General features: G+C 39.3%; 2 protein-coding genes across 2 annotated transcripts; one reads left to right on the forward strand and one right to left on the reverse strand.

The window, feature by feature from the left end:
* The first annotated feature begins 8,269 nt into the window (after positions 1 to 8,269).
* Positions 8,270 to 15,528, forward strand: THOC7 (THO complex subunit 7). Its single transcript, XM_079713731.1, has 7 exons — positions 8,270 to 8,349; positions 9,141 to 9,268; positions 9,565 to 9,651; positions 12,848 to 12,905; positions 13,895 to 13,961; positions 14,048 to 14,117; positions 14,822 to 15,528. The coding sequence occupies exons 2-7, from the start codon at positions 9,160 to 9,162 to the stop codon at positions 14,887 to 14,889; spliced, it is 459 nt and encodes a 152-aa protein (XP_079569857.1). The 5' UTR covers positions 8,270 to 8,349; positions 9,141 to 9,159; the 3' UTR covers positions 14,890 to 15,528.
* Positions 12,733 to 27,279, reverse strand: LOC307059625 (uncharacterized protein C3orf49; the record flags this gene model as incomplete). The annotated part of the gene is given in 7 exon segments (XM_079713730.1): positions 12,733 to 12,748; positions 16,183 to 16,331; positions 16,781 to 16,868; positions 16,870 to 16,892; positions 19,740 to 19,864; positions 23,199 to 23,521; positions 27,155 to 27,279. Coding segments are annotated over 7 exon segments (840 nt in total). The 3' UTR covers positions 12,733 to 12,741.
* Between the last annotated feature and the right edge of the window lie 23 nt (positions 27,280 to 27,302).

Genomic DNA, 27,302 nt, shown 5'->3' on the forward strand with positions numbered 1-27,302 from the left:
ATATAAAATAATACTTCTTTAGCCAAGATAAAAGGTATCTCAAAGCAAGATTGGAGTTTCAACCTTGACTTTATTAGGGCCATACTCTAAACATTTAAATAAATCTAGAGAAAAAGGCCCTCAACATTCATTTTTTTGCTTTTCTTTTTTTAATGTTTAATTTAATTTAGGTTTATGTAATTTACTTTGGTATCAGCAATTTATTTAGACTGGGCCTAAGTGTCTCCCGAGAGATCCATATTTACCTGGAAGAATCAAACCATCTGTTTATTCTTTCCACCTGACTTCTTTGTGTCTTAATATTGTTGGCCTTAAAAGTTGTTTTAATGACTTTAAGCTTCTTGAAAGGAGGGGCTAGGTGTTATTTTACCAGGAGGAATCCAACACAATGGGATATATGTAATTCAGCTTAATAACCCATAAGCGATGGTGATCTAGTGATGACTCTTAAGAAGAATCTACACACACGTTGTTTTTACATGGCCTTAGTCTCTCCTCCAGTTAATAGGTCAAGCCAGTTTTCTTTTTTCTTGTTAACACATCATAAATTTATTAAAGAACACTGATGAGAATTTTTAATACAGAAAAAGTGAAGAAAAATACCTCAAAATGACCAATAAGCTCTCTATCCAGATAACGACGGTTGATACTGTGAGGAAGACAAATAATACACGTTAGGAAATTCAAGAAGAAATGTACCAAGCGACAAGTGAAAACCTTCCCCTCTTCACCTTCCACTGCTAATCCTACTCCCCAGAGGTAATTAGTGTAAGGTGTTTTTTGGTGTACCCCTCCAGAATGGTTTTTAAATGCCATAAAAGGCAAAAAACACCTTCTCGGGCGTCAAAGTCCTGAGTTCGAGTCCCAGCTCTCCTCCTTCTTGTGGCATTTAATTTGGACAAGTAACTTTCAGTTCCTTCATTGGTAAATAGGGGTAATATCCACTTTACAGGGCTCTTGTGAGGATAACTTAGCATATTATAAGCATTATGTGTATGTTAGTTGGTGTGCTGGTATGCACGTATAAAGTTTACACAAATGTTTACATGCTCTTTTGAACTATACTTCCATAATTAATGACACATTTTTGAGTTCTTTTGGAGCTTTTTCTACCTTATTCTTTTGTGATATTCTGTTGTTGTTGTTTTTTAATTAATCCCCTTGTAAACATCTTTTTTTTTTTTTTTTTTTTTTTGCGGTACGAGGGCCTCTCACTGTTGTGGCCTCTCCCGTTGCGGAGCACAGGCTCCGGACGCGCAGGCTCAGCGGCCATGGCTCACGGGCCCAGCCGCTCTGCGGCATGTGGGATCTTCCCGGATCGGGGCACGAACCCGTGTCCCCTGCATCGGCAGGCGGACTCCCAACCACTGCGCCACCAGGGAAGCCCAACATTTTTTTTTTTTTTTCTGTTTTTTACTCTTACAAATAGTATGACTGGAGATATATGCATAGTTGTCTTCGTACACTTGTGGGAATCATTTCTAGAAGACAGGTCAAGGGTATATGTATTCTTAATTAAAATACATATCGCCTCATTGGTTTCCTAGTAGCTGTTTTTTCCTGTGTAATCTTATCTCCAGTTATCCCTTCCTGTGGTTTTCAGTTTGGATCCAGAATGTTTAGGAACACCAAGAAAAAGCCAGTGGGGTGTTTGTGTGCCTGCAGAATTTCTTGCTAAACTGCCTTCAGAAAGGAAATGCTGATCCTCACTGTTAGATCACAGAATTGCTATTTCTTGAAAGCAGGTGAGATCGGGAGCTGTGCGGTCTAGCAGATCGGCGGGCACGCTTGATGGTAGCTTAGCCCTAGGAGGAAGTTACATAACAGGTTCTTATCACTAGTTGTCAAGCCTTGACATGTCCCTTAAGTAGTGTTTTGGAACTTGGCTCACCATTATCTTCCAAATTGTTCTTCTCTTTCCTTTTTTCAGTATTTGCTCCAAGAAGGTATGAAAACTTGTTTTGTAATCAAGGTTTTAATAGCCACTTTGAGGGAATAACAATTAGGGGTTTTGAAAGCAGTGTTAGTCTGGGTTTAGGAGAGATTGTCCTTTCCACACTAAAATGAGAAAATTCCTTAGATGGCTGTGTCATCCAACCAGAGGCTTGGACATGGAGAGTTGGTTTAGTGACTGTAAAGCAGTCATTTCTTCCAGCCTGTTTATGGAAAATTGGGCATTAAAATCTAACCCTTTAGGGCCTCCCTGGTGGCGCAGTGGTTGAGAGTCCGCCTGCCGATGCAGGGGATACGGGTTCGTGCCCCGGTCTGGGAGGATCCCATATGCCGCGGAGCGGCTGGGCCCGTGAGCCATGGCTGCTGAGCCTGCGCATCCGGAGCCTGTGCTCCGCAACGGGAGAGGCCACAACAGTGAGAGGCCCGCGTACCACAAAAAAAAAAAAAAAAAAAAAAAAAAAAAAAATCTAACCCTTTAAAAGGACTTCTTGACGTATTTCTTCTAGGTAAAAAGTGGCATATAAGACAGGCAAGGGTCTAAAATACATCCCAGTTTTTTGAGTAAATATTTGCTTATCGCCATGCATGTGTCATAACTGATTTGAAAGTGACTTTTGAATGGCAGACATTTTGTAGATATAATTATGGCACACATATAACTGAATCCAGTAGGAAATCTTCCTACGAACCTAAAATTAGGTGGAAAACCACCACTCTCAGAGCAGATGTTAGGTATTTTGGTTTCAAGGCTTTTCCCAGACGGTTTTGATCCTCGTGGTCAGTTAAGAAAGTAATTGGGACAACTGAGGAATGATGTTGATAACATCACTGAAATCGTTTCTAAGCCATCTTCACCATTTTTACAGGTGGACCAAGGCCCTCCAGGATTAATATTAGCATCCAGATGGCTTACAGAGAGTTTCAGCATGGTAATAATTTATGGAGTCAATGTATATAGTAAACAGAACATGTTTAGGTGTGTTCAATCTAGAGCTAATTGAGGAGGTACCATTAAAAATAACAATGCTGGTATCACACACGCTGGGAACCATCAGCAGCTGGCCATCTTTAAATTTAAAAAGAACAGAGGCTGTTTTCAAACTGGCAACTTACCCTTTGGTTTTATTTTGTTGCTGTTGGAGCTGTGCTCTGTACTCTATGTATGTTATTTCAGTCATCCTCATCCCCAGAGAATTTCCTAGGCAGCAACTGCCTATGCAGTTTAAGCTAGAAATATCATGACCTTACAGTACAAAGTTTGAGACAAGCAAATTTGTGAGAAATCATAACTGGACAAAACTTTGTATGCATAATATATATCTACATGGGTATATAGATGTATCTATAGATATATCTCCAACATGTACTCACTTTTTAACATTAAGTTGTGAATTAAATTTAACATGAAGATAAGAATAACTTTTTTTTCCCTTTTTTTCTTTCCTACAATGAACAGGCATCATGCCCCTCTGTACACTTTTATTTCCATAAAGTTTCACAGCAGTCCTATGAAGTGGATAGTTTTATTCCCAGTTTTACAGGTGAAGTTAAAAGTTGGTTACAAACACAAAGTAAACACTGTGGACTAACCAGAACGTTGGACCCAGGTTTTGACTTCTGGCCCAGGGTCTGGCTGTGAAGAAATGCTCTGTAGACAAGAGGGATAGGACTGACGTAGGAGAAAGACCCGTGAATGCCTGGACAGCGAATCCCCCATTTCACCAGAACTCATCAGACTGCACTCCTCCTTGTGCCGGCCAGTGTTGGCCCTGGCCCCTGCCTTTCGTAATTTGCCTACCGGAACCTGCGATTCTAATCTCTGCTTTAATTCATGGCATTTTAGCTCGTACTGCGTATGCTTTGGTAGCCTCCTAGGTGCTTCACAGCTGCGTTCCATTTTGTACACTCTGCCCTCAACTTGATCCTCCTAGAAAGTCCAGCCATGAATCTTCAGCATCTCCAACTTGTTGCCTTCCAGAGAGGTCCAAGTCTACCAGGATGGCATTTACTAGTGTGGACTCCCATAATCTGACCTCTAACTGCCTTTATGAACTTGGGTCTCAATGATATCTGTCTTCACACACATCCAGCTTCCCTATTGTCCTAGAGTACTCACAGCCAGATCCAGCCTTACATTCCACACCTCTCCCTTAGCTCACAGCTTTCTCCCTGCCTGCTGGGGGTGGGGATGGGGAGTAGGGAAACAACTTTAGCTTGCTTTCTTCGTTTCTAACACTTCTATTGAGGTATAATTGATATACAAAGAACTACACATACTGTGTACAATTTGATGCATTTGGGCATATACAAACACCTATGATACCATCACCACAATTATAGCTTGCTTTTTCAAACAACAGCTAACAGATTTTGAGTACCTATATGGTTCAAAAAACAAATAATATAAAAAATATTTCCCCATCTTCCAGCCTGTCCTCCAGCTCCCCACCTGATACTGCCCCAATTCCTTGATAACCCCTTTTATTAGCTTCTTGTATAGCATTCCAGGATATCTATGTGAATATAAACACATGAATATATATTCTTATTTCCCCCCATTTCTATATGAAAAGAAGCATGCCATAAATATGATTCTTCACCTTACTCTTTTAACAAGTTGTATTAAGTGGTCTCTCTCTCCCAGTACACAGATGTTTCCTCATTCTTTGTTTTTTATCGCTTCTTAGTATTCCATCATATTCTTATGTTGAAATTTATCTACCCCCCTGTTGATGAACATGTCATATTGCATATAGGCAAGTATATCTAGGATTTTTGGGTCAAAGAGTACATATTATTTGAAATTTCGATAGATACTATTAAAATGCCTTTTGGCTTTTTTGACTGATGATTTTCAAGTATCAAAAGAGCAGCTCAGGGCTTCCCTGGTGGCGCAGTGGTTGAGAGTCCGCCTGCCGATGCAGGGGACACGGGTTCGTGCCCCGGTCCGGGAAGATCCCACGTGCCGCAAAGCGGCTAGGCCTGTGAGCCATGGCCGCTGAGCCTGCGCGTCCGGAGCCTGTGCTCCGCAACAGGAGAGACCACAACAGTGAGAGGCCTGCGTACCGCAAAAAAAAAAAACAAAACAAAACAGCTCAAAATCCTCTTTCCCTGTTCCCCCCAAGCTAAGGGAAGCTCTCCTCTTAATCTTCTGCTGTGTGTCTGTGTCACTCATTTAACAATCACAGCCTCCTCTGTGTGTGTGTGTATTCATATGGGTGTTACTTCTCCAACTAGAGTGAAGGAGCTCAGGTCTTTACTTCATGTCCTCAGAACTTAGTCCGGTACCTACGGACACATCTGCTCATTGATCAAATATTCATGTCTTTTGTACAATTAGGGAAATCTCTGCTATGGACCTGAAAATAAGATGGTTGCTGCTAGTCCTTGTTAGTGTTTTATTGAGACAAACTCTTTGGAGGGCAGATGGTCCCAGGCAGGCACCACAAATCCAATTTAAAAATCTTTATTGAGCATCAGAAATGTAAAGACACAGTGTGAGAGGCTGGAGAGCAAACAGAATGAACAAGACATAGAATGAGCCCTGACTACCTTTTTCCCAAGTTTATTTGGCCTGTACAAGGCTTTAAACATTTTTCAAAAATTTCTTTAATTAGGATATTACATACATATATAAAAAGTGTGCAGATCTTAAGTATGCAGCTGAAAAGATCACAATATATTTGAAACATTTTTAGTTAGTCACCAAACTTTAAAAATCTCTTGAAAAGCCAGCTCTGGTACTAGCTTCCCCCTTTAGGTACTTACTCCTCAATTTCCTTACTCCCTATTCCCTGAATTCACTTACATTTGAAATCCCTGGTCCTCAATAAAGTAGGGTGCCTGGGTATCTGAGAGGAAAATGGGGTTCCTTGGGGGCTTGGAAGATTAGAGATAAGAAGATCAAAAAGAAACTAAACAGCCTCAATTGACCACTGGATTGCTCACCCACTGAATGTTTGCTTTTAACAAAGTTAAAACATTTGTGATTTTAGAAAATCAATTTCATTTTCTGCATTTTAATCTCTTCAAGGACTGTGTTTTGTCCTTAGTCTCCTCAAATAACATTGTTGGTGGTTAAATACGGAAAGCATTAGTTTATATTTTAAAGTGTAAAATTGAAACACTTGATGAATCTGTAGCTTGAGCCATCTGTCAAAGCCATGACTCTGAGAACAATACCTAATTCTAAAAATGTTTATCTGATGTCACAGAATAGATTTTAAAACTGGAGCCATCTGCCTTCCAAAGTTTATCTCTGTTGCACCTGCGCTCAGAAATACTTCTGCCTACACACAGGAACTATTGTTTAAAGATTTTGCTGTATTCATCCTGCAGGCTCTCCAGGAATTATTCACACTTTAAAAATTATTTTTTTTAGATGCACGCACATGGTAAAAAACAAATCCTACAAAGTCATATAAAAATTAAATCCCTTCTCATCCTATATCTGTAATCCCTCTCACCAGAAGCAGCCACTGTTACCAGTTTCTTGTGGAGTCTTCCAAAGATATTCTCTGAATACACAAACACATATATCTGATGGGCACACATATACACACATGGCCTCCCCATTTTCTACACAAATGGCAGCAAACTGTGTTTCTCTGCACCTGTTTTGTTTTCACTTTATTTAACATATCTAAGGAGATTTTTTTGATATCAGTATATACATCCACACTATTCTTTTGGCTGCATATTATTACATTTAATGAATGTTTCATAATTTACCCAGTCTCTTACTGGTGAATGTTTAGGTCTACAATCTTTCTACCACAAGCAGCACTGTTAAGAACATCCCTTTACATTTATCTTTGTGCATGGGTGCACATGTATCTATAGGATGAATTCCTAGAACTGGAATAATGGGGTCAGAAAGGTATGTGCTTTTTGAATATTGTCTTATTGGTCAGCTGCCCTGCAAAGAGTGTACCAGTTTGCATTCCATCAGTGTGCGTAAGTGCGATTTCTCAACACCTTTGCCATCACTGATTATCAGGTCTTTGATCTTTGCCAATACGATAGATGAAAGTGATACCTTATTGTGGTTTCAATTTGCGTTTCTCTTGTTATGATCCAGCATTATCTTGTCCAGGAAGAACACTAGGTCAGGGCTGCCAGGCAGACCCTTTCGGGCCCCACCTGCTACTCATCATTATCATCTGCACTGCTTTTCTATTCCTTTTTCTCTTTTTTCTTTTCCTTGGAACAAAAGTGAGACAGACTTATTTAAAAAAAAAAAAAAGTCCTCATGGGGAAAGAAACATTACAGATATAATAACTAAATTACACTTTTTTGGGGACTTCCCTGGTGGTGCAGTGGTTAAGAATCTGCCTGCCAATGCAGGGGACATAGGTTCAGAGCCCTGGTCCGGGAAGATCCCACATGCCACGGAGCGACTAAGCCCGTGCGCCACAACTACTGAGCCTGCGCTCTATAGCCCGTGTGCCATAAGTACTGAAGCCCGCACGCCTAGAGCCTGTGCTCCGCAACAAGAGAAGCCACCGCAATGAGAAGCCCGCGCGCCGCAACCAAGAGTAGCCCCCGCTCGCCACAGCTAGAGAAAGCCCTTGTGCAGCAACGAAGACCCAACGCAGCCAAAAATGAATAAATAAAATAAATTTATTTTTAAAATTACACTTAAAAAAAAAACCAGGGCTTCCCTGGTGGCGCAGTGGTTGAGAGTGGCCGATGCAGGGGACACGGGTTCCTGCCCAGGTCTGGGAAGATCCCACATGCCGCGGAGCGGCTGGGCCCGTGAGCCATGGCCGCTGAGCCTGCGCGTCCGGAGCCTGTGCTCCGCAACGGGAGAGGCCACAACAGTGAGAGGCCCGCGGTAAACCTATTCCTTTTTCTCTGACCCATCTCATTCTCTTTTCCTATTCTGCCACTACATCTTTTAAATCTTTTCTTTCTTTTCCTTTTACCAGTACCTCACACTAGTCAGAGACATGAATGCTTTAGACTTCCTTCTGTCTGAACAGGTTTTTCAAAAAAAAGTTCTCCGAGAATTATTGTCTTATTTCCCTGGTAGTACCTGAAAATTATTTCTACTCAACAATCCGGCAGTAGAATGCCAGTTCTGTGAGGGCAAGGCTTTTTTCTGCTATAACCCTAGCCCCTAAAACAGTGCCTGACACGAACACTTAATAACTTTCCGTATATATATATATAAATTTTCTTTTGGATTAATGAATGAGTAATGGTATTGGTTATTTCCCCCGAAAGTTAACAAGAGCCAGACAGTCATTTTAATTCACATTGTTCTTTCCTCCAGACGAAGTCATACGGAAGCGTCTCCTAATTGATGGAGATGGCGCTGGAGATGATCGGAGAATTAATCTGCTAGTGAAAAGTTTCATTAAATGGTGCAACTCTGGATCCCAGGAAGAGGGGTATTTCATTTTGCTGTTGTTTCTATACTACTGTCCTGGTGTGAATTTTTTAGACCATATATACAGTCCTGTTAATATTTCAAATTTTCACTCACCTTAAATGTCCAATGGAGTCAACTCTGTTAATCCAGAGTAGACTTTTCTGGTCTTCTCTTCAGAGGCCTGTTTTATGTTTATTAAAATGTGCAGAAGGCATAGTGGTAAAAAATGAAGGTGAAATTCAGATTCATTACTTTGGTCACTTTTAAAAGCAGATAAGTGTTTAGTAAGACAAAATATCTAAATGAAATTTTCTCTTTTTTTAACATACTAATAAAAGTTGCTGCAAGGTTTTATATATTTGATAATTTTTTTAACTTAAATTTTTTTTCATCATTTGAACTAGCTTTTCACATAGATAAATAAGTGTATAGAGTGAAAAAATTATGAGAACAGAATTGTGAAGATAAAAACCATCTTAATCGAAACATTTTAAAATCCTTTTTAAAACGGATTTTAAACAAAATTCAACAAATAGTTGTTTGAATTAAGCTTATATTGCTAAGATCTACAGTCCCATCTTTGCATTTGTAACTGATACAGTTTATAAATTCAAGTAAACCACATTTGGAAAAAGAAAACATAAGGGACTGTATTCTAGGTATTTTAGATATTCTAAATTTTTTTTAAATAAAGAAAATTATTCTCTCAGAACCTGGTATAATTTACTTGGCAAATCTGTGCCTGCATTATAATACTTCAACTGGAAATCCACAAAAATCTTTTTTCTTTTTCTCTCTTTTTTTTGTTAGATACAGCCAGTACCAACGTATGCTGAGCACACTGTCCCAATGTGAATTTTCAATGGGCAAAACTTTGCTGGTATATGATATGAATCTCAGAGAAATGGAAAATTATGAAAAAATTTACAAAGAAATAGGTAAGGAAACTTAATTGTTGTCTCTATCTGTAATTGTAATTTTTATGGTCTAAGGGAAATAATATCTGCTAACATTTTTCTTTGGTTAGAGGTAAAATAATAACAATAACAACATTAAGTGAAAGAATGTATTCTAAAATGATAATGTAATACTTTGGGTTACAGCTATTTTTTAAATGCCAGCATCTATTTTATTAGCAATGAAACTTAATTTAAAAACATATTTTTAAATTGAAAATGGGTGGAGATTATACATGTTGTTATAACTATCTTAAAAAAAATAACCTTTTATATAGAATGTAGCATTGCTGGAGCACATGAAAAAATTGCTGAGTGCAAAAAGCAAATTCTTCAAGCAAAACGAATACGAAAAAATCGCCAAGGTAAGGGTTTTGTGGGATTTAGTGTGCAAATACTTTATTACTGACTAGTATTTTCATGAAGTTTTTAACATTGTGAGGGGAAACCTTCAGCTAGAATCAACCTGAATTATAAAAAAGAATTATGAGTCAAACTTAATTCTTTAAAACTATACTATTCTTTAAAATAGCAGAGAAGGAAGGTCATGCTGAAAAAAAAATTTGTTGTTGACTGTATTGGTTAAACAAGTATTTGGTTTTTTTGTTTTTTTGGTTTTTTTTTTACTGTAGTCAGATCCCTTTGCCTAAATAGTGTTATGGTTAATGAGCAAAGGTAATTTATTTAGCGTTTTGTTTGGGGTTTTTTTGTTTGTTTAATGGAACTACTTTCGAAAAACAGAAAAGAATTTAAGCCCAGTGAATTTTTATATATATATAAATTTATTTATGGCTGCGTTGGGTCTTCGCTGCTGCGCCTGGGCTTCTCCTTGTGGTGGCTTCTCTTGTTGTGGAGCACGGGCTCTAGGCGCACGGGGCTTGTGGTGCACCACGGCATGTGGGATCTTCCCGGACTAGGGCTGGAACCCGTGTACTCCTGCATTAGCAGGCGGATTCTTAACCACTGTGCCACCAGGGAAGTCCATTAGCCCAGTGAATTTTTATTAAGCACAATGCAAGCAAACATTTACAAGCTGCCTAAATTTCTAACAAGAAGAAAGATAAAGCTTAGTTTTGTTCTGATCTCTTGTTTTTATTTAGCGTCTTCTTTTAGTCCATAACAACTATTTCAAAATAATTTTAATGGCAGGGGCATTGTTCCTCCTATAATGTAAATTGAAAGAAAGATAAAAAATATAATGTGTAGTCACAATTGTGACATATAAATGCAAAACTAGAAGGATATAGAGAATGTTAATGGTTATTTTGGAGCTGTGGGGGTTTTATGACTTAGGGGTTTTTTGTGGGTTTTTTTCTTTTTTTTACACTGTAATCCAAAAAATTTTTTATTAAAAATCACACTTATGGGCTTCCCTGGTGGCGCAGTGGTTGAGAGTCCGCCTGCCGATGCAGGGGACACGGGTTCGTGCCCTGGTCCGGACATGCCACGGAGCAGCTGGGCCCGTGAGCCATGGCCGCTGAGCCTGCGCGTCCGGAGCCTGTGCTCCGCAACGGGAGAGGCCACAACAGTGAGAGGCCCGCGTACAGAAAAAAAAAAAAAAAAAAAATCACACTTATATCGAATTAATACACTGATGGCCAAAACAATGAATTTTACTTTTTTTCCGCATTTTTAAAGTTTTTTTTTTTAACATCTTTATTGGAGTATAATTGCTTTACAATGGTGTGTTAGTTTCTGCTTTATAACAAAGCGAATCAGCTATACATATACATATATCCCCATATCTCCACCATCTTGCATCTGCCTCCCGCCCTCCATGCCACCCCTCTAGGTGGTCACAAAGCACCGAGCTGATCTCCCTGTGCTATGTGGCTGCTTCCCACCAGCCATCTATTTTACATTTGGTAGTGTATATATGTCCATGCCAGTCTCTCACTTCGTCCCAGCTTACCCTTCCCCCTCCCTGTGTCCTTGAATCCATTCTCTACGTCTGCCTCTTTATTCCTGTCCTGACCCTAGGTTTTTCAGAAACTTTTTTTTTTTTTTAGATTCCATATATATGTGCTAGCACACGGTATTTGTTTTTCTCTTTCTGACTTACTTCACTCTGTATGACAGACTCTAGGGCCATCCACCTCACTACAAATAACTCAATTTTATTTCTTTTTATGGCTGAGTAATATTCCATTGTATATATGTGCCACATCTTCTTTATCCATTCATCTGTCGATGGACACTTAGGTTGCTTCCATATCCTGGCTATAGTAAATAGAGCTGCAATGAGCATTATGGTACATGACTCTTTTTTTTTTTTTTTTTTTTTTTATTTTTTGGCTGTGTTGGGTCTTCGTTTCTGTGCGAGGGCTTTCTCTAGTTGTGGCAAGCGGGGGCCCCTCTTCATCGCGGTGCACGGGCCTCTCGCTATCGCGGCCTCTCCGGCTGCGGAGCACAGGCTTCCAGACACGCAGGCTCAGCAGCTGTGGCTCGTGGGCCCAGTTGCTCCACGGCACGTGGGATCTTCCCAGACCAGGGCTCGAACCCATGTCCCCTGCATTGGCAGGCAGATTCTCAACCACTGCGCCACCAGGGAAGCCCTGTGGTACATGACTCTTGAATTTTACTTTTTAATGAGCTAATTAAGATATTTAATTCCTAATTCCTTATTTTTATTTTTTTTTAATTTTTTTTCCTGCGGTACGCGGGCCTCTCACTGTTGTGGCCTCTCCCGTTGTGGAGCACAGGCTCCGGACGCGCAGGCTCAGCGGCCATGGCTCACAGGCCCAGCCGCTCCGTGGCATGTGGGATCTTCCCGGACCGGGGCACGAACCCGTGTCCCCTGCATCGGCAGGCGGACTCTCAACCACTGTGCCACCAGAGAAAACCCCTAATTCCTTATTTTTAAAAGGTGGTTTGTGAATTCAGTCTAAAATGTATGTGGTCAGGTTGCAGTGGCCAATTTAGAGCAGGATATACCAACTTACTTAAGAATTAATGTCAATTTACAGTATTTTTATTGATTAAAGAGACTTTTAAATAAATGTGCCACATATCATTTCATAGGAAAACTTAACAGGAGTTACATGACTTATCTTGGAGTTCTCAGTGCAGCAGAAACAAAGTTCCTGAACTATAAATCATTTCTAAGTTTATGAGATCTTTACCTTTGAAATGAGTGAGAAGTATAATTTTCTGTTGTCTAAGATCTGAAATTAATGGTAGGAGATAGATATATACACCTTGCTGATCTTCTGTTTGCTGGGCAAATAGGGAATAAGATCCTCTTCAGAATCAGTTCACTTGATGATCAATAATGACTTAAGTTCACTTACGTTTATGCTAGCCTCTTGTATTCTGCCCAGGCATAGGTAAATGGAAAAACAGAGTGGAGGTAAAATCCTTGTTTGGAATACTGTTGAAGTCATGTATCCTTGAAATTATAATTCGATCAAGAGAAACTGACGATACTCCGTCCATCCTTCAGTGTTTCCACTTCTTTATGTACTAAGAAAGTGAATAGGAGAGACCTGTGATGTTAGACATTTTGGTTTGATAACAAGTTTCAAAAAACCTTATTTTAGTAAACATTTTTATATCTTTCAGAATATGATGCATTGGCAAAAGTGATCCAGCGTCATCCAGACAGGCATGAGACATTAAAGTAAGTTCAGAGTTTTGCTCTTAAAGGAACTAATCTTTATACGTAAATGTTTACATACTAGTCTATGCATTCCATTTTTGTGGGAGTACATCATCAAAAGGAGGAGCCCGATCTTCAATAAAAAGAATTAACTAGATAAACACTTTTTAAACACAGATCTCAAAAACAATTAGTGAGGGGCTTCCCTGGTGGCACAGTGGTTGAGGGTCCGCCTGCCAATGCAGGGGACGCGGGTTCGTGCCCCGGTCCGGGAGGATCCCACGTGCCGCGGAGCGGCTGGGCCTGTGGGCCACGGCCGCTGGGCCTGCGCGTCCGGAGCCTGTGCTCCGCAACAGGAGAGGCCACAGCAGTGAGAGGCCCGCGTACCGCAAAAAAAAAAAAAAAAAAAAATTAGTGAAAGAAAAACAGAAGACATATACAATGAATTTTAAATTATTCCTAAGTTTCGGAAATACATACAGAATAATAACCATTTATAAAAGTTAGGGCTCCCCAAACATTATATACTTATACTGTATATTATTTAGAGATACAAATATATGTGTAAAAAAGGATTAGAATGATATAGTGACTGCCTGAATGGGGAGTAGAGGAGGAGAAAAAGGCCTGGTTCAGAGGGCTAGGGGTAAAGGTCAAAGGGTATTTCAAGTTAATCTGCAATTTACCAAAAAAAAAAAAAAAAAAAAAAACCAGACTTGAAATAAGTATGACAAAATGTTAAAAGTTACCAACTCTTGGGGTTTGATATCCTATTATCAAGTTTTTCTATACTTTAAAAGTTACCTAAAATTTAATTTTAATGAAAATTAGTGCATATTTAGAAGTTAAGAAATCACCCTTAGTTTTAAAAGTCTCATCATAACGGAGTATTATAACTCCTTATCTTTTATTTTTAAAATAAATACTATTTAGTAACTAAAAAGTTAGATATTAATTATGAATTCTGTTCCCCCAATTAGCAAAATATAACACTATTTTATTTTTTTCAGGGAACTAGAGGCTCTGGGAAAAGAATTAGAGCATCTTTCACATATTAAAGAAAGTGTTGAAGATAAGGTATTTGCATGTGATATATGTTAGCCTTTGTGTTCTGTATAGGTTTATGGATCAATGTGTATTAATTTTTTTTCTTATTAACACAGCTAGAATTGAGAAGGAAACAGTTTCACGTTCTTCTCAGTACCATCCATGAACTTCAGCAAACACTGGAAAGTAAGTAACAAGAGTCGCAAAATGAATGTCTGTGAAGATTTTTAAATGATCAGAGGCATGTCTTCTAAAATATACATTTTAAAGAGAGTGCACCTTCAGTTTCAGAACAGGAGTATAGCTGGATGACATTAGAAGGTACTCATGTTGTTCACCTTTCTGATTATATGCAGAAAAGCCTGAATAGGTATGATTTGAATACCTGTCTAGTGGTTTGTAAATTAAGAGAAATTTAAGCATGATAGATTTGGAACTGTTCTTGGTTTACTGTAGTACGTTGCTATAAAGTAACAATTCAGGACCCAGACAGGCAACAAGTGAAATAATCAATGCATAAATACATTTGCATTCTCAATGAACTAGGTGCTTTGGGGACCAGGGGACTTGCTCTTTGTATTGACTAAAGCCAATTTTTGTGTTTTCTGATCTTCTGATTGTTTGCAAAGAAGCCTAAGACCTAGATTTTTTTTTTTAAGTGAAGTCTATCACATAAATTTTGCATTTTGATTCAACTAATAACAACAACCAAAACAGGACTTTTAAAACCAAACCCAGTTGTGTGGGTCAATTACAGTCATAGGCAGCCATTTTGCCATTTTTGCTTTAAATATATTCGCTAATAAAGGATAAAAGTGTTTTCATGTATTCATTAAACATATAATTTAAGCAAATTTGATTAAAGTTTTATGTTTCTTTCTCAACTGCAGATGATGAAAAGCTCTCAGAGGTAGAAGAAGCTCAAGAAACAAGCATGGAAACTGATCCTAAACCATAGACCAACTAATCACTCACCATTCCCAAGAATATTGAAGTAGCAACATGATCTTAGTGTGTTCAGAATTTGTTGTGCTCTTGAGACATTTAAAGTTTTGGCAGTGAACTACGTTGCTTTTAAATTTTAATGCACAGTTCATTCATATTTCTTCACACAAAGGGAGATGACTTCATTATATATTTGTTTTTATTGAAATGCCTTTTTTATACTTAAAAGATAGGAAGCAACATCCAAAAATGATTAATGAAATGTTTTCAAGCCAGATATGTTAGTGCTCATTGGTATTCTAGGTAGTTTTTAACTGGTAACATTGATTTGCTCACAAAATAAGTGGAAGATAGTGAGAAGGTGGCATTTCTAGGATGTACCTGAGAAAATTAGTCAATTTCTGGAAATCGTTACCACTTTTGAAAATGAAGTCCATGAATAGGCTCTCAGGAGGGCTGTGAACTTATGAAATTATGTACAAAATGTTTGTGGTGTATGCTTATTGTGGGAGAGGTTCCATGATATTAAGAATCACTGATATCAGAGAAAGTAAATCGATATGCAAAACTTTCTAGATCTCTGTCCTTAATACTTGAGCAATGTGGTTTTTAAACGTTTTGTTGAAATGTTTTCTCTCTATCGTTTTGTTCTGTAGGAGTCATTTTCAAGAGTCTTGCAAAAAGGATTTCATGATCTTTTTAAAAAATTAAGCCAGGTCTGAATCACTTATAATTGTCTTACGTATTGAATTACATGTCTACTACTTGTTAGGGTCTATCCTTATCCATTTATTTTAGTGCAGAAACATGGCATTTTGCATGAATCATACCTTAATAATGCTACATTTTTGTAATTTTGATACAAACTCGTATCTTTAAAAACGAAAGTTTAAAGTTAGCTCAATAGTAGTCACAGTGAAAGTGTCAAAATACTTTTAAGTGCTTCCTCTAATTTCATCTGGCAAATTTCATGGGAGAAATTTCTTTGCAGAATTGCTATGCCCTGATAAATATTTCTATTTTCCATTATTAGTAAGAATTATGAAGCAAAAATTTGCTTATATTGACTCAGAATTAAAAATCAATTTTTCCCAAAGGATCTTTTTTTAAGGACTGCTGGGCAGAATATTTTTACCACCCACCCCACGCCCCTTAACCCCCCCACTGCCACCACTGATTAAGAAAATCTTATTCAGGATTATGTACCAAAAGATAAGAACCCCTATGAACATAACTTTTGCGCAGTCATAAACAAAATCAGAAGCAGCACCAGGTACATGGGAAACACACGTTTTTCAATTTATACCTGCTCATGGTTCTCTTGGAGAGCCTCTGGAACTGCTTGGAAGACTGAAGGATTTCATCCCCTAGAAGCTCACACTGTTGAAGCTCAGCGTGTCTTTGGGCCAATAGCTTCATGGATTTATCTGTCACTGCTTCTATGAGGTCATCCACCTATGACAGCCAGATACAGAGAAATGAAACCATGTGCTAGAAAGCCTTGTCCACACCCAAAGGAGGCCTGTTTTTCCTGAGAGAGAAGTTCAGGAATTGTTGGACGTTTACAAGTCCCAAAGTATTAATCTAATTCAAGTCATAGCAAACAGAGCTTGAAAACATGCATTTACCACCCAGTGGCCAAGAGGATCTCATTTCTTCTCAAAAGAAGCCCATGTGTGTGCCTTCATTTTAATTGAATTCACTTAATATTTATTAGGCACACAGCACCATCCTCGGTGCCCTCAGCAATCCTGTAGCCACTGTTGAATGCCCCCCACTAACATTCCTTCATGCTAATCATTAGTTTCATCCCACATCCGTGCTGTCTAGCAGGGCTGTGCATTCAGTTAAGCCTGGCCCTCTGATGCTTTTGAAACACCAAAGTAAAAGCCTTTGTCCACTACCTGCATTTGAAGCTTTCCTACTGTCAAATCTGATTTTCGGAGGATGATTTCCGTGATATGTTTCTTTTTTTTAAATGCTGGAAAGTGGTCTCTTTTTTGAGGAATACAGAACCTATCATAAAAATGCAAAAATACATCAGATTAAGAAGTGCCAACATGATATCTGTGACGGTGCTTAAATGAACATTCTCACCTTTGGGACATTCTCTTATAAACTGAACATTTGCCACATAACAACGTCGAGTTGGAGGTCGTATTCATATTATTCTCCACCCCCCATGTATCTCCTTTGTGCCCAGAGCTCGCTTTGAAGAGATCTATAGGGTGCAGAGAAATGAGATTGTCTGGTTCTAAGAGAAAATACAGTGTCAGGAAAAAAGCAGGTCATTTGTAAGGGGAAGAAGAAGAAATTGCTTCTGCAGCCGCTGAGCACAGAGTGTGGGGCTGTTGTAGACCAGTGCCCCAGAAAGCTCATTATCACTGGATCCAGTTGTTAATTTGGTCTCGTTTCTGCAGGTTTCCTTATTTTCATGACAGACATGTCTCCAAACATAAAAAGAAAGCTCTGGGTTCTTTTCGCTGCATGCCTGATACTCTTCCCCTGGTCCCTGGCTTGCTGGTTACAAGTACCTGTGCTACTGGAAATCATTCCTAGGTCATGGCTCCTGGCTAATATGCCCTTTTTAGTCTTATTGGGTTCACTCTTCCTTCCACTTGTGCTTAGTAATTAGCATCAGGACTATTGTGAGGCCTACACAAAGTAGGATGCGGGACCACATCTGGGTCTTGCCCTTTGCCTGAGTTTACAAATGAGTCTGCGGAACCTCCACTCTGCCCTGCTAGCTCGCCTAGGCTCAAGTGTCACTGGCAGAATCTTCCCCAGTCTGTCCAGAGTACGACTCCTCTTTTTCCTCTCTCGTAAAACCAAGTGTTTTGGGGGCTTTTTTTTCCTATTAAGCACTTGGTAATTACTTAAGTTATTTCTGTGTTTGTTGAATACCACTATTAAAAAGTCAAATGCCTTGAAGGGTCAGGCAGGGTTTGCAAAACAGGGTCAGTTGGGGCTGGTGTGAACTGGAGAGAACACGCCCTCCTGCAAAGGGGGCAGGCCTCTGCGCCTGCTGCTGTTGCCCCAGGAATTATGGGCCCAGTGTTGCCAAATCCTCCTATTTTCCAAAAGGAAGTTGAAAATCCAGATTTCTGTTTGAATTTTTCTAATTTTGAAATGTGGGCCATTAATTCAAATATACTTTTGAGAACATTCTGAGAGCTAATAGTGCCATAGTTTAATGTCCATCTCCTCTATCAAACTATAAGTTCCACACAAACAGGACCATGACCTTGGATCACCTTTATAGTCACCCCAAACTGCCCAGCACATAATAGGAATACGATAAGTGCAAACTTAGCACAAAAGAGGTATAATTCAAAACTAATATTGGTGCACTCTGGCAGTGACGCTCTAGAGCAGCACTGTTCGATAGAACTTTCCACAAAAATGGAAATGTTCGGGCTTCCCTGGTGGCGCAGTGGTTGAGAGTCTGCCTGCCGATGCAGGGGACGCGGGTTCGTGCCCCGGTCCGGGAAGATCCCACATGCCACGGAGCGGCTGGGCCCGTGAGCCATGGCCGCTGAGCCTGCGCATCCGGAGCCTGTGCTCCGCAACGGGAGAGGCCACAACAGTGAGAGGCCTGCGTACCGCAGGAAAAAAAAAAAAGGAAATGTTCTTATCTGTGCTGTCCAGCACAACAGACACTGGCCATATATGTTTACTGAGCACTTGAAAGGTAGCTAGTGCAGCGAAGGGAATGGACTTTTATTTAATTTTAATTAATGTAAATAGTCTCACGTGGCTATTGGCTACCATATTGGACAGTAGGATTAGTACCTAGCATAGTAATTAGGACTAAGCACTCCAGAGCCAGATCTTCTGCTGTTTGAAGCCTGGCTCTTCCAATTATCTGGGCCAATTACTTAACCTCTCGTTGCCACCCCTAAAATAATATCCTACATACTGTAGTAACCTACTGCTCTCTACCTTATAGGGCTGTCGTTAAGGATTAACTGAGCTGGTATTTTTAAAGCACTGAGAACAGGGCCTGGAACATAGTCAGCTTTAAGTAAATGCTTATTATATCTAAAGTAATGATAGTATTTCAGGGTTCTATTAAAAAAATAGTCTGTGACCGCCTGGAGGGGTGGGATAGGGAGGGTGGGAGGGAGGGAGACGCAAGAGGGAAGGGATATGGGAACAGATGTATATGTATAACTGATTCACTTTGTTATAAAGCAGAAACTAACACACCATTGTGAAGCAATTATACTCCAATAAAGTTGTAAAAAAAAAAAAAAAAGTCTGGGCAATTTAGGCTAAAACTTGATAAGTACAGGTAAGTACAAGCTTTGGGTTGGAGAGTCCTGGATCACCTAGTGCTGTACTGTCTATACTATACATATGGCTATTTGTATTCTAATTTCAATTACAATGAAATAAAATTTAAAATTCAGCTCCTCAGTTGCACTGGCCACATTCCAAAGCCTGAAAAAGCCACACGTGTTAATGGCTACTATTTTGGACAAATGTACACTTGCATCCTTGCAGAAATTCTATTGGGTTGGTCTAGAGAATTCCTCTCCACATGTACGCATGATAGGCCAGGTGCTAATATACTAATGAGTCTTGATATTTGAACAGCTGACAAAGTCAATATAAAGCTGTAAACTCCACTGTTGCCCAGATTGTAGCAGAAGCTGGACAGTTTGAGCTCAGAACTAAAGGAATCAGAACTGGAAAGTCCACATTCTGTGCCCTAAATTCTGGGAGTGGAGACACACAAGTAGCAGCTTTAAATGCTTTATGATGAGGGACTTGCAGTGGGAGAGAACTTGGGTTTTACAACATCCCTAAACCCTGACTTACTGATAAGTCTTTAGAGGCGAGTTTGTTTTAGCATTTTACCTTCTGCAGTCCTGAGGGAAGGGATGTCACAGATAACCGCTTGGTGGTTCTCCTGGCTCGGAGGAGTGTATTTCCTTGGGTTATCTCCTCTGTCTCTGCTTCTACAACATCAAGTTGTATAGTTGCTTAGAGGGAAGGGGAAGAAAAAAACAGACAATCTTGAAGGATCACAGTAATAAACATATGCTCCCTATTAGAAACTCTCGTGAAAAGCCAGCATCACATGCTGTCTCAGTGGCTTTTTTCTTTGGGGTTAAAGATTAAAAATGGATTTGTTCTGCTGAAGCTTACACTTTCTCCTGAACATGTGCCTTTTCTTGTGGTCATGACCTCAGTGGTCACCAACCCATCTTAACAAGGTGGTTTCCTGTCTTTGAGACTTCAGTTTTGACCTCTGTTGCCTTTCCCTGTAACTCTTGTGGAATCTGGAAAAGTAACCCTCTAATGTGTAAGACAGTCCCTTGAGTATTTGCTCTTGACAAAAGCCAAGTTTAAATCTACTCTGCAGCAAAGTGGCACAAGGCTCAGTCATTCACATACCATCTTAATAGTTTTTCCCACGTTCCAGGAGCCCCGTGAACCCTAGAGCCCTTAATATTTTTCTCTATCAATTCAATTCTTAACACAATAAACGTACTTATAAAGGAAACTTAAAACACTATCATAAATCAAAAACCAATATCATAAATATAGGCACTGAGACTAGTATGGTAAAACCAAAACCACGTTATTGCCTGCAGGAGGCACTAAACTTGAGGTTACTCTCTTTTTTACTAAAACAGAAAAGGGCAGGAAATGAGGCTTTTTCCTTGTTGTAGTCAAAGGGATCGAAAGGGTCATTTGGAAAAAGGGTTTTGCAGCTTGTTCTGTTTCAGTGTCTTCAAGCTGTGCGCAGCACCTAAAATCAACTTACCTGCTTTAGGTCCACTGATAACCACCTCTGGGAGCCGTGGTTCCTCGTCTCAGTGACTGGTGGCTCCACTTTCAAAGCAGATGCTCAACCCAGGGACCCTTCCTTCTCCCATGCCACTCATCCCCAAATCTTGCAACTTCTACCTATGAATATTTCTCCCTTAATCTCACCATCCCCACTGCCACGACTCGTCCAAGCTATTATCATCCCTTGCCTGAACGAATGTAAGAGCCTGTTTATTGTTCCTTCTGCATCTCTTCTTGCTCTCCTTCCATCCAGTCTCTACCCTGCAGCCTCAGCTACCTTTAAAAATGCCAATCAGATTACATAAATCACCAGCTTGAAAATATTTGATGGTTTCTTATCATCCTTAGGGAAAGTTAAAATTTCTTAACATGACTTACAGACACCCTTACCACCTTATTCACCAGCTTCTCCCCGGCTGGATTACTTTAATTTCTTAATTACGCCCAGGGCTCTCTTGATGTTGGAACCTGAAAGTGCTCTCCCCTCTTCCTGGGAAACTGTTCTCACCGCTCTTTCCTTATCTAACTCTAGTTGTCCCTCAGATCTCATCTGAGTTGTTCCTTCCTCAGAGAGGCCTTTCCCGAGCCCCCTCCCCTAAATTAGCATCCATGATGTGTACCCATAGTGCCTTCTGCTTCTACTTTGCATCAGAGGTAATTATCTGCATAATGCTGGAATGTCCCTCTGTGCTGTAACTCCAGGAGGATAGGGACCATGTGTGTTCTATCTGCTACTCTATCCCTAATAGTGGGGCTGGCATATAATAATTACTTACTAAATTTTTGTTTAAAAAGTGTAATGAGGGTCAACAGGGATGAGCAACTGTCTTTTGGTCACAGCTGAGGGTCAGAATGTTTGAGTAGAAGCCTGAAGGATGGGCAAGTTTCTTGGAAAAATCTTAGTGTAGAGATTTGTTATTCCAACTAAGATGAAAATAAGCCAATGCATGGGATGAGGGGGAAGATTTTGGTCCTCTGCTTTCTGCTGGACTCTCTAACTCCAGCCCCATCAGTATATAAGCATGTCCTCTTTTTTTTTTTTTTTTTTTTGCGTTACGCGGGCCTCTCACTGCTGTGGCCTCTCCCGTTGCAGAGCACAGGCTCCGGACGCGCAGGCTCAGCGGCCATGGCTCATGAGCCCAGCTGCTCCGCGGCATGTGGGATCTTCCCGAACCGGGGCACAAACCCGTGTCCCCTGCATCGGCAGGCGGACTCTCAACCACTGTACCACCAGGGAAGCCCAGCATGTCCTCTTTGCTATTTTTAACAGAAATAGGCAGGTCAATCCATACCAGGTAATTGCTACATGCTTGGATCCTTGTAATAGTGACTGCTTTTTCCAGAAGAGAGAGTTTGTTTGAAAGGGCAATCAGTCAGCTGGAAGCCATCATTTTTGTTTTTTGGGGGTTTTTTTTCTGGAAAAAGTATCCACTAGGCTTGCAGCCTTATAACCATGTGAAATTTGAAGGTATGTTTGAATTTCCTACATATACATAAGGACTTTATATGTTTCTGGATGCTGTGCTATAAAGGGTATTAGAAACCTACAAAGGATATTCATGGCAGTGAAGCTCTTCTGTATGATATTATAATGAGAGACACATTACATGGTGGGTTTTTCAAACCCATAGAAGTGTGCAGGGCAAAGAGTGAACCCTAATGTAAACTATGGACTATACTTAATAGTAATATATTAATATTGGCTCATCAATTGTAACAAATGTACCATGCTAAGGCAAGATGTTAATAACAGAGGAAACTATGAGGGTAGGGTAAGGAGAAAGAGGTATATGGAAGCTAACTTTCTGTATTTTCTGCCCAATTTTCCAGTAAACCTAAAACTGCTCTAAAAAATAAGGTCTATTAATTTTAAAAAGCTACAGAGGAGAATGCACATAGTAGTAGTATCGTTAGTCATCTCTCATTAGGGCCCCCCCAAAACAGCATCACCACGTTGCAAAAATGACAAAGTTAACCATTCAAATGCTGATTCTTCACAAGGTACATGGGAAGTAGATACAACAAAATAAAACTTCCTTTCTGACTTACCGATCATAGATTTTAAAAATAGAATTCTCACCACACCCTCCTCTGTTAGAAGAAGCCATTTGAAAGTCTGCCTCACTCCTTTCTCCAGAAACAAAACAAAACAAAATCCCTCTTTGGTCTGATTTTCTAATATATGTGTATGTGTATATGCATATACACATACATATGCCTATGTATGCATCTGTATTTAAATGAAAAGTAGCTTTAGACTGATGAGAACCACTGATTAATTGACTGGGAGAGACCTCAAAGGTGATCTAATTCAGAGCTTTTCAAAATGCATGTACATCCGAGTCACCTGGGGGTCTTTCTAAAATGCAGATTCTGACTCAGTAGACCTGGGTGGGGCCTGAGCTTCTGCATTTCAGATCAGCTCCCAGGAGATGCCATACTTGGGGTAGCAAGAAAAGCCATCCTAATGTCATTTTTCTTCTTGGCCTTGACACTTAACCATATGTTGCCTTTGCTTACCATCCTGTGAGAGCTTTCTCATTCTTGGTTTGGTAAACAACTTGGGCGATGGAAGCTCCTTGACAATTCTAGGAAGAAGGCTCTGCGTATTTGAAAGGAGGGTTTCCTTAGGGTTAGTGGAGCCCTCTCTGCTGACACTTACTGGCTTGCTTCTGTACTTGTGTGATAGCATCCTCCCCCCAAAAGTCTTCACTTTCTTGACCAAATCTCTTTTCTGATTTTGCTGGCTTTCATGAAAGTCCATGTCACTCTCATTGGATGATTCCTCTTTGGGGACCAATACATTTTGTTTTACTAAGTTGGTAGACACAGCTCTATGCTGTCTGAACAAAAGAAAAATAATTTGTAGCAAGGAAATTGAAAAGTTAAAAAAAAAAAGGTATCATTTAAATCATTAAAATCCACTGCAAATGTGAAAAAAAATTATACAGTTGCAAAAAATAAGTTTGAAGACCCAAATCACAGAAGAATAAAGCCAAAGCAACTACTTGGCATTTTGTTGCCAAACTCTAGAAGTGCATTCTGGCCACCATCTCATTTAATCCTCATAGCAGGTAGGTTATCTTATTATCTTCATTTTACTAATGAGTAAACTGAGACATAGAGAGATTAATTTAATTGACCAAGCACAGAAGACAGATTTTAATCTTGGTTTGTGATTGTTAAATTATATTACCTCATATTGGCAAATTGGAGAACTTATTTCAGTAATGATTTGAGATAGTTTTTGCTGGATTTAGTGGTTCCCAGGCTACAGTGATGAGAGATGAAAGAGTCTGCTAGGGTAGTCAATAAAGAATATAGTCTCCAAGGTCCTATAAACACTGCATTTACATAGAATACTCATTTAGAGAGAATAATTCTAAATGCATTATTTCCAAAATTCCAAATAGTCATATAGCATCTTCATCATTTTTGCATATTTTAGTAATTTTTGCATATTTTAGTAAATAGGTAACACTTCTTAATAGAATTCTATGTGCTAAACACTCATCTAAGTTCCTTCATATGTATTACACAATTTAATCCTCCTACTGTCCTCTCCATTTCACAAATGAGGAAATTAAAAGTTGGAAAGATTAAATAAGATTAAATAACTTATGCCCAGACAATCTGACCCCAAAGTCTGTGTTGTTATCCTCTGTGCTAGGTAAATATCATCCATTCCATGATACCCTGATTTACCTAATATTCTTCCTCAATTAACTGTTTTTTGTTAGTTTCCTCCAAAGCAACAATATCCATAAAATCCCAGGGATTTAAAAAAATTAAACTTTTTATTTCGAGATAATTGTAGTTTCACATGTATTTGTAATAAATAATACAGGGAGATTCTCTGTGTACTCTTTACCCAGTTTCCCCCAATGGCAAACTCCTGCAAAACTAAAATACATTGGCACAACCAGGATATTGACACTGATACTGTCAAGATACCGAACATTTCCATCACCACCAGGATCCTTCATGTTTTATAGCCACACCCACTTCCCACTCACCCCTACCTTTTCCTTAAACCCTGGCAATCACTAAGCTGTCCTCCATGTGTATAATCTATGTCCTTTCAAGAAGGTACTATAAATGGAACCATACAGTATATGGTTGACCCTGGAACGCATGGGTCTGAACTGTGCAGTTCTACTTACATGCAAATTTTTTTCAATAGTAAGTACTACATGATCCATGGTCAGTTGAGTCTGTGGATGTGGAAACTTAGACACCAAGGAACTGCAGATATGGAGGGCTGACTCTAGGTTATACACGGATTTTTGACTGTGCAGATGGCTGGCATCCCTAACCCATCCTTTGTTCAAGAGTCAACTGTAAAATCTTTTGGGGTTTACTTTTTTCATTCAGCATAATTCTCCAGAGATTCATTCAGGTTGTTGTGCTTATCAATATTCTATTCCTCTTTATTGCTGAGTAACATTCCATGATGTGGACGTACCAAACTTTGTCTAACCATTCACTCATTGGAAGACATTTGGGTAGTTTCCAATTTGGGGCCATTATGAATAAAGCTACTATAAACATGTGTGTACAAGTTTTTGTGTGAGCATAAATCTTCATTTCTCTGGGTGAAATCCCAGGTTTTATATTATATTATGTTACATTATATTTATAATACATGTAATACATATTTCTAATGAGGATATAAATAAATTCATAACTATTAAAAACATTTTTCATATACTACTTAAACTATGTCAAGTCCTACCAGTAGCAAAATACCAACCTCCAGAAAAACACTATTCTCAATTGAACCTAAATCATTCAGCTTCTCTGTCATTATGCAAGAGAAGTAGTTCAGCCCACTAAATAGTTCAGCCCAAGCACTGGAGTTAAATGGTTTGGTTCAAACCAGCACCATACTTCCTAACTGTGTGATCTTGGCCATGTTATTTAACGTCTATAAGCTTCAGTTTTCTCATTTGAAAATAGGTACGTTGTTCTCAGGAATGTACAAATAAAATAATTTATGTGCTTGGAACCTGATAATACATTCAATAAATGATAGCTTTTATTACCATGTGGAACAGATCTGTGTGGAAAAAATTTCAAAGGCAAGAAGGGAGTGCAAGCTAAGAGGTCAAAAGAAGGGAGCCCTCATAGGCTAGTAGCCTCCTTTGTGGGACCAAGGACGTTGAGTTCTATCAGTTGTACGTACACACACACACACACACACTCACGAGGTGGTATTATTCACATTCATTATAGTTGAGCATAGTTACTATAATACAATAACTTTCCAGCAGAGGGCAGTCAAGTGTCCTAAGGAAGGGGTACCATATTCTAATTTGCCCAAAGGTCATTTGCGGGCCAAGACTAATTTCCCATGGACCCTTCTGAGAATCTTTTAATAAAGCCATCTGTTTCTACTACCATAAATACACATACACATGGAAATACAATTCAGGAGGTTCAGGAACCCCCAAGGCCATCCATGCAACCCCTCAAATAAAAAGCCCTGCCCTAAGCAGTTTCTGAATCTCTAGAATGCCTCTCCCATTCCCATCCCTCCACCCTTATTCCCAGTCTATTTATAACATAATTAACAAATGTAATTTTGCTCCAGAGCCTAGGAATAGACCTGCTGCCATTGCTGTTATGGAAAGAATCCTTTCTTTCCTAAGCTTTTAAGTATCTTGGTTGGTTGTGAATTTATTTGGTTGTATTGCCTCTCCTTTTAACCCCTGTTTCTTACTGAAAGTGGAAATCTCTGCAAAATTTCATTTTGCCTGTGGAAGTTCAGAAGTCTGATCTTTGATACTTCAGGTCTCATGAAAACACCTCATTTCTACCTATCTAAGCTACTGCTCATGAACCTGGTAAGAAAGAAGACACCCTGCCCTCAAAATTGGAAAATAATTCATCTCGCTGACTTTCCAAATTAAAATGTATTATTTTTGGAGTATTTCATGCTTGTCTTCATGGTTTTGCCATTGGCAAGAAAAATTAGGTATAAGACAGTTTTAAGGTTACATTAAAGAGCATGCACATGGGTGAAATACAATTAGTATGTATTTCAGCAGCCAAAATTGCTGGAAAAGGGAACAGAAAGAGCATTGCTCATGAACTCATCTTGAAAAATGCACTACTGAATTTTCAAAATAATAGTATTTGCTGTCTAAAATTGTGAGACTGAAATATTAACTATCTGCTTATTTTAGTATAATATGCAACATTAAAACTCAAATTCACGTAGAAAGGAAAGGTTTTCCCCATTACAATGAAGACTTTTCTAATCACAAAATGAAGCTTCCATTGTGGCACTAGGTTCTCTGATCCAGTGTATAAATGCTGTCTCCTCTTCCTCTAATCCATACAGAGCCTTCATTTCTGAATGCAATGCTTCAAAAGAGATGCTACCTTTTCTAATCATCACGGTGAATATTGGTCAATGCAAAAATCCAAAGAATCTCACTCAAGAGAGAAGAAAATGAGTCCCAGTTTCCTACCTTTCAATCCCTTTCCTTTTGAATGAGCCATTTCTCTTTCTGGGTTGCTGAAATCTTCGGTACCGGCCAACTCTTCCGTAAGCAACCTTAATGGGCTCTGGTGTATATAGGTGAGGATGGTCCATTGCTATCAACTTCACCTGTTTTG

This window comes from Hyperoodon ampullatus, assembly GCF_949752795.1.
Source record: "Hyperoodon ampullatus genome assembly, chromosome: 10".
In the NCBI taxonomy this organism is placed as follows: Eukaryota; Metazoa; Chordata; class Mammalia; order Artiodactyla; family Ziphiidae; genus Hyperoodon; species Hyperoodon ampullatus.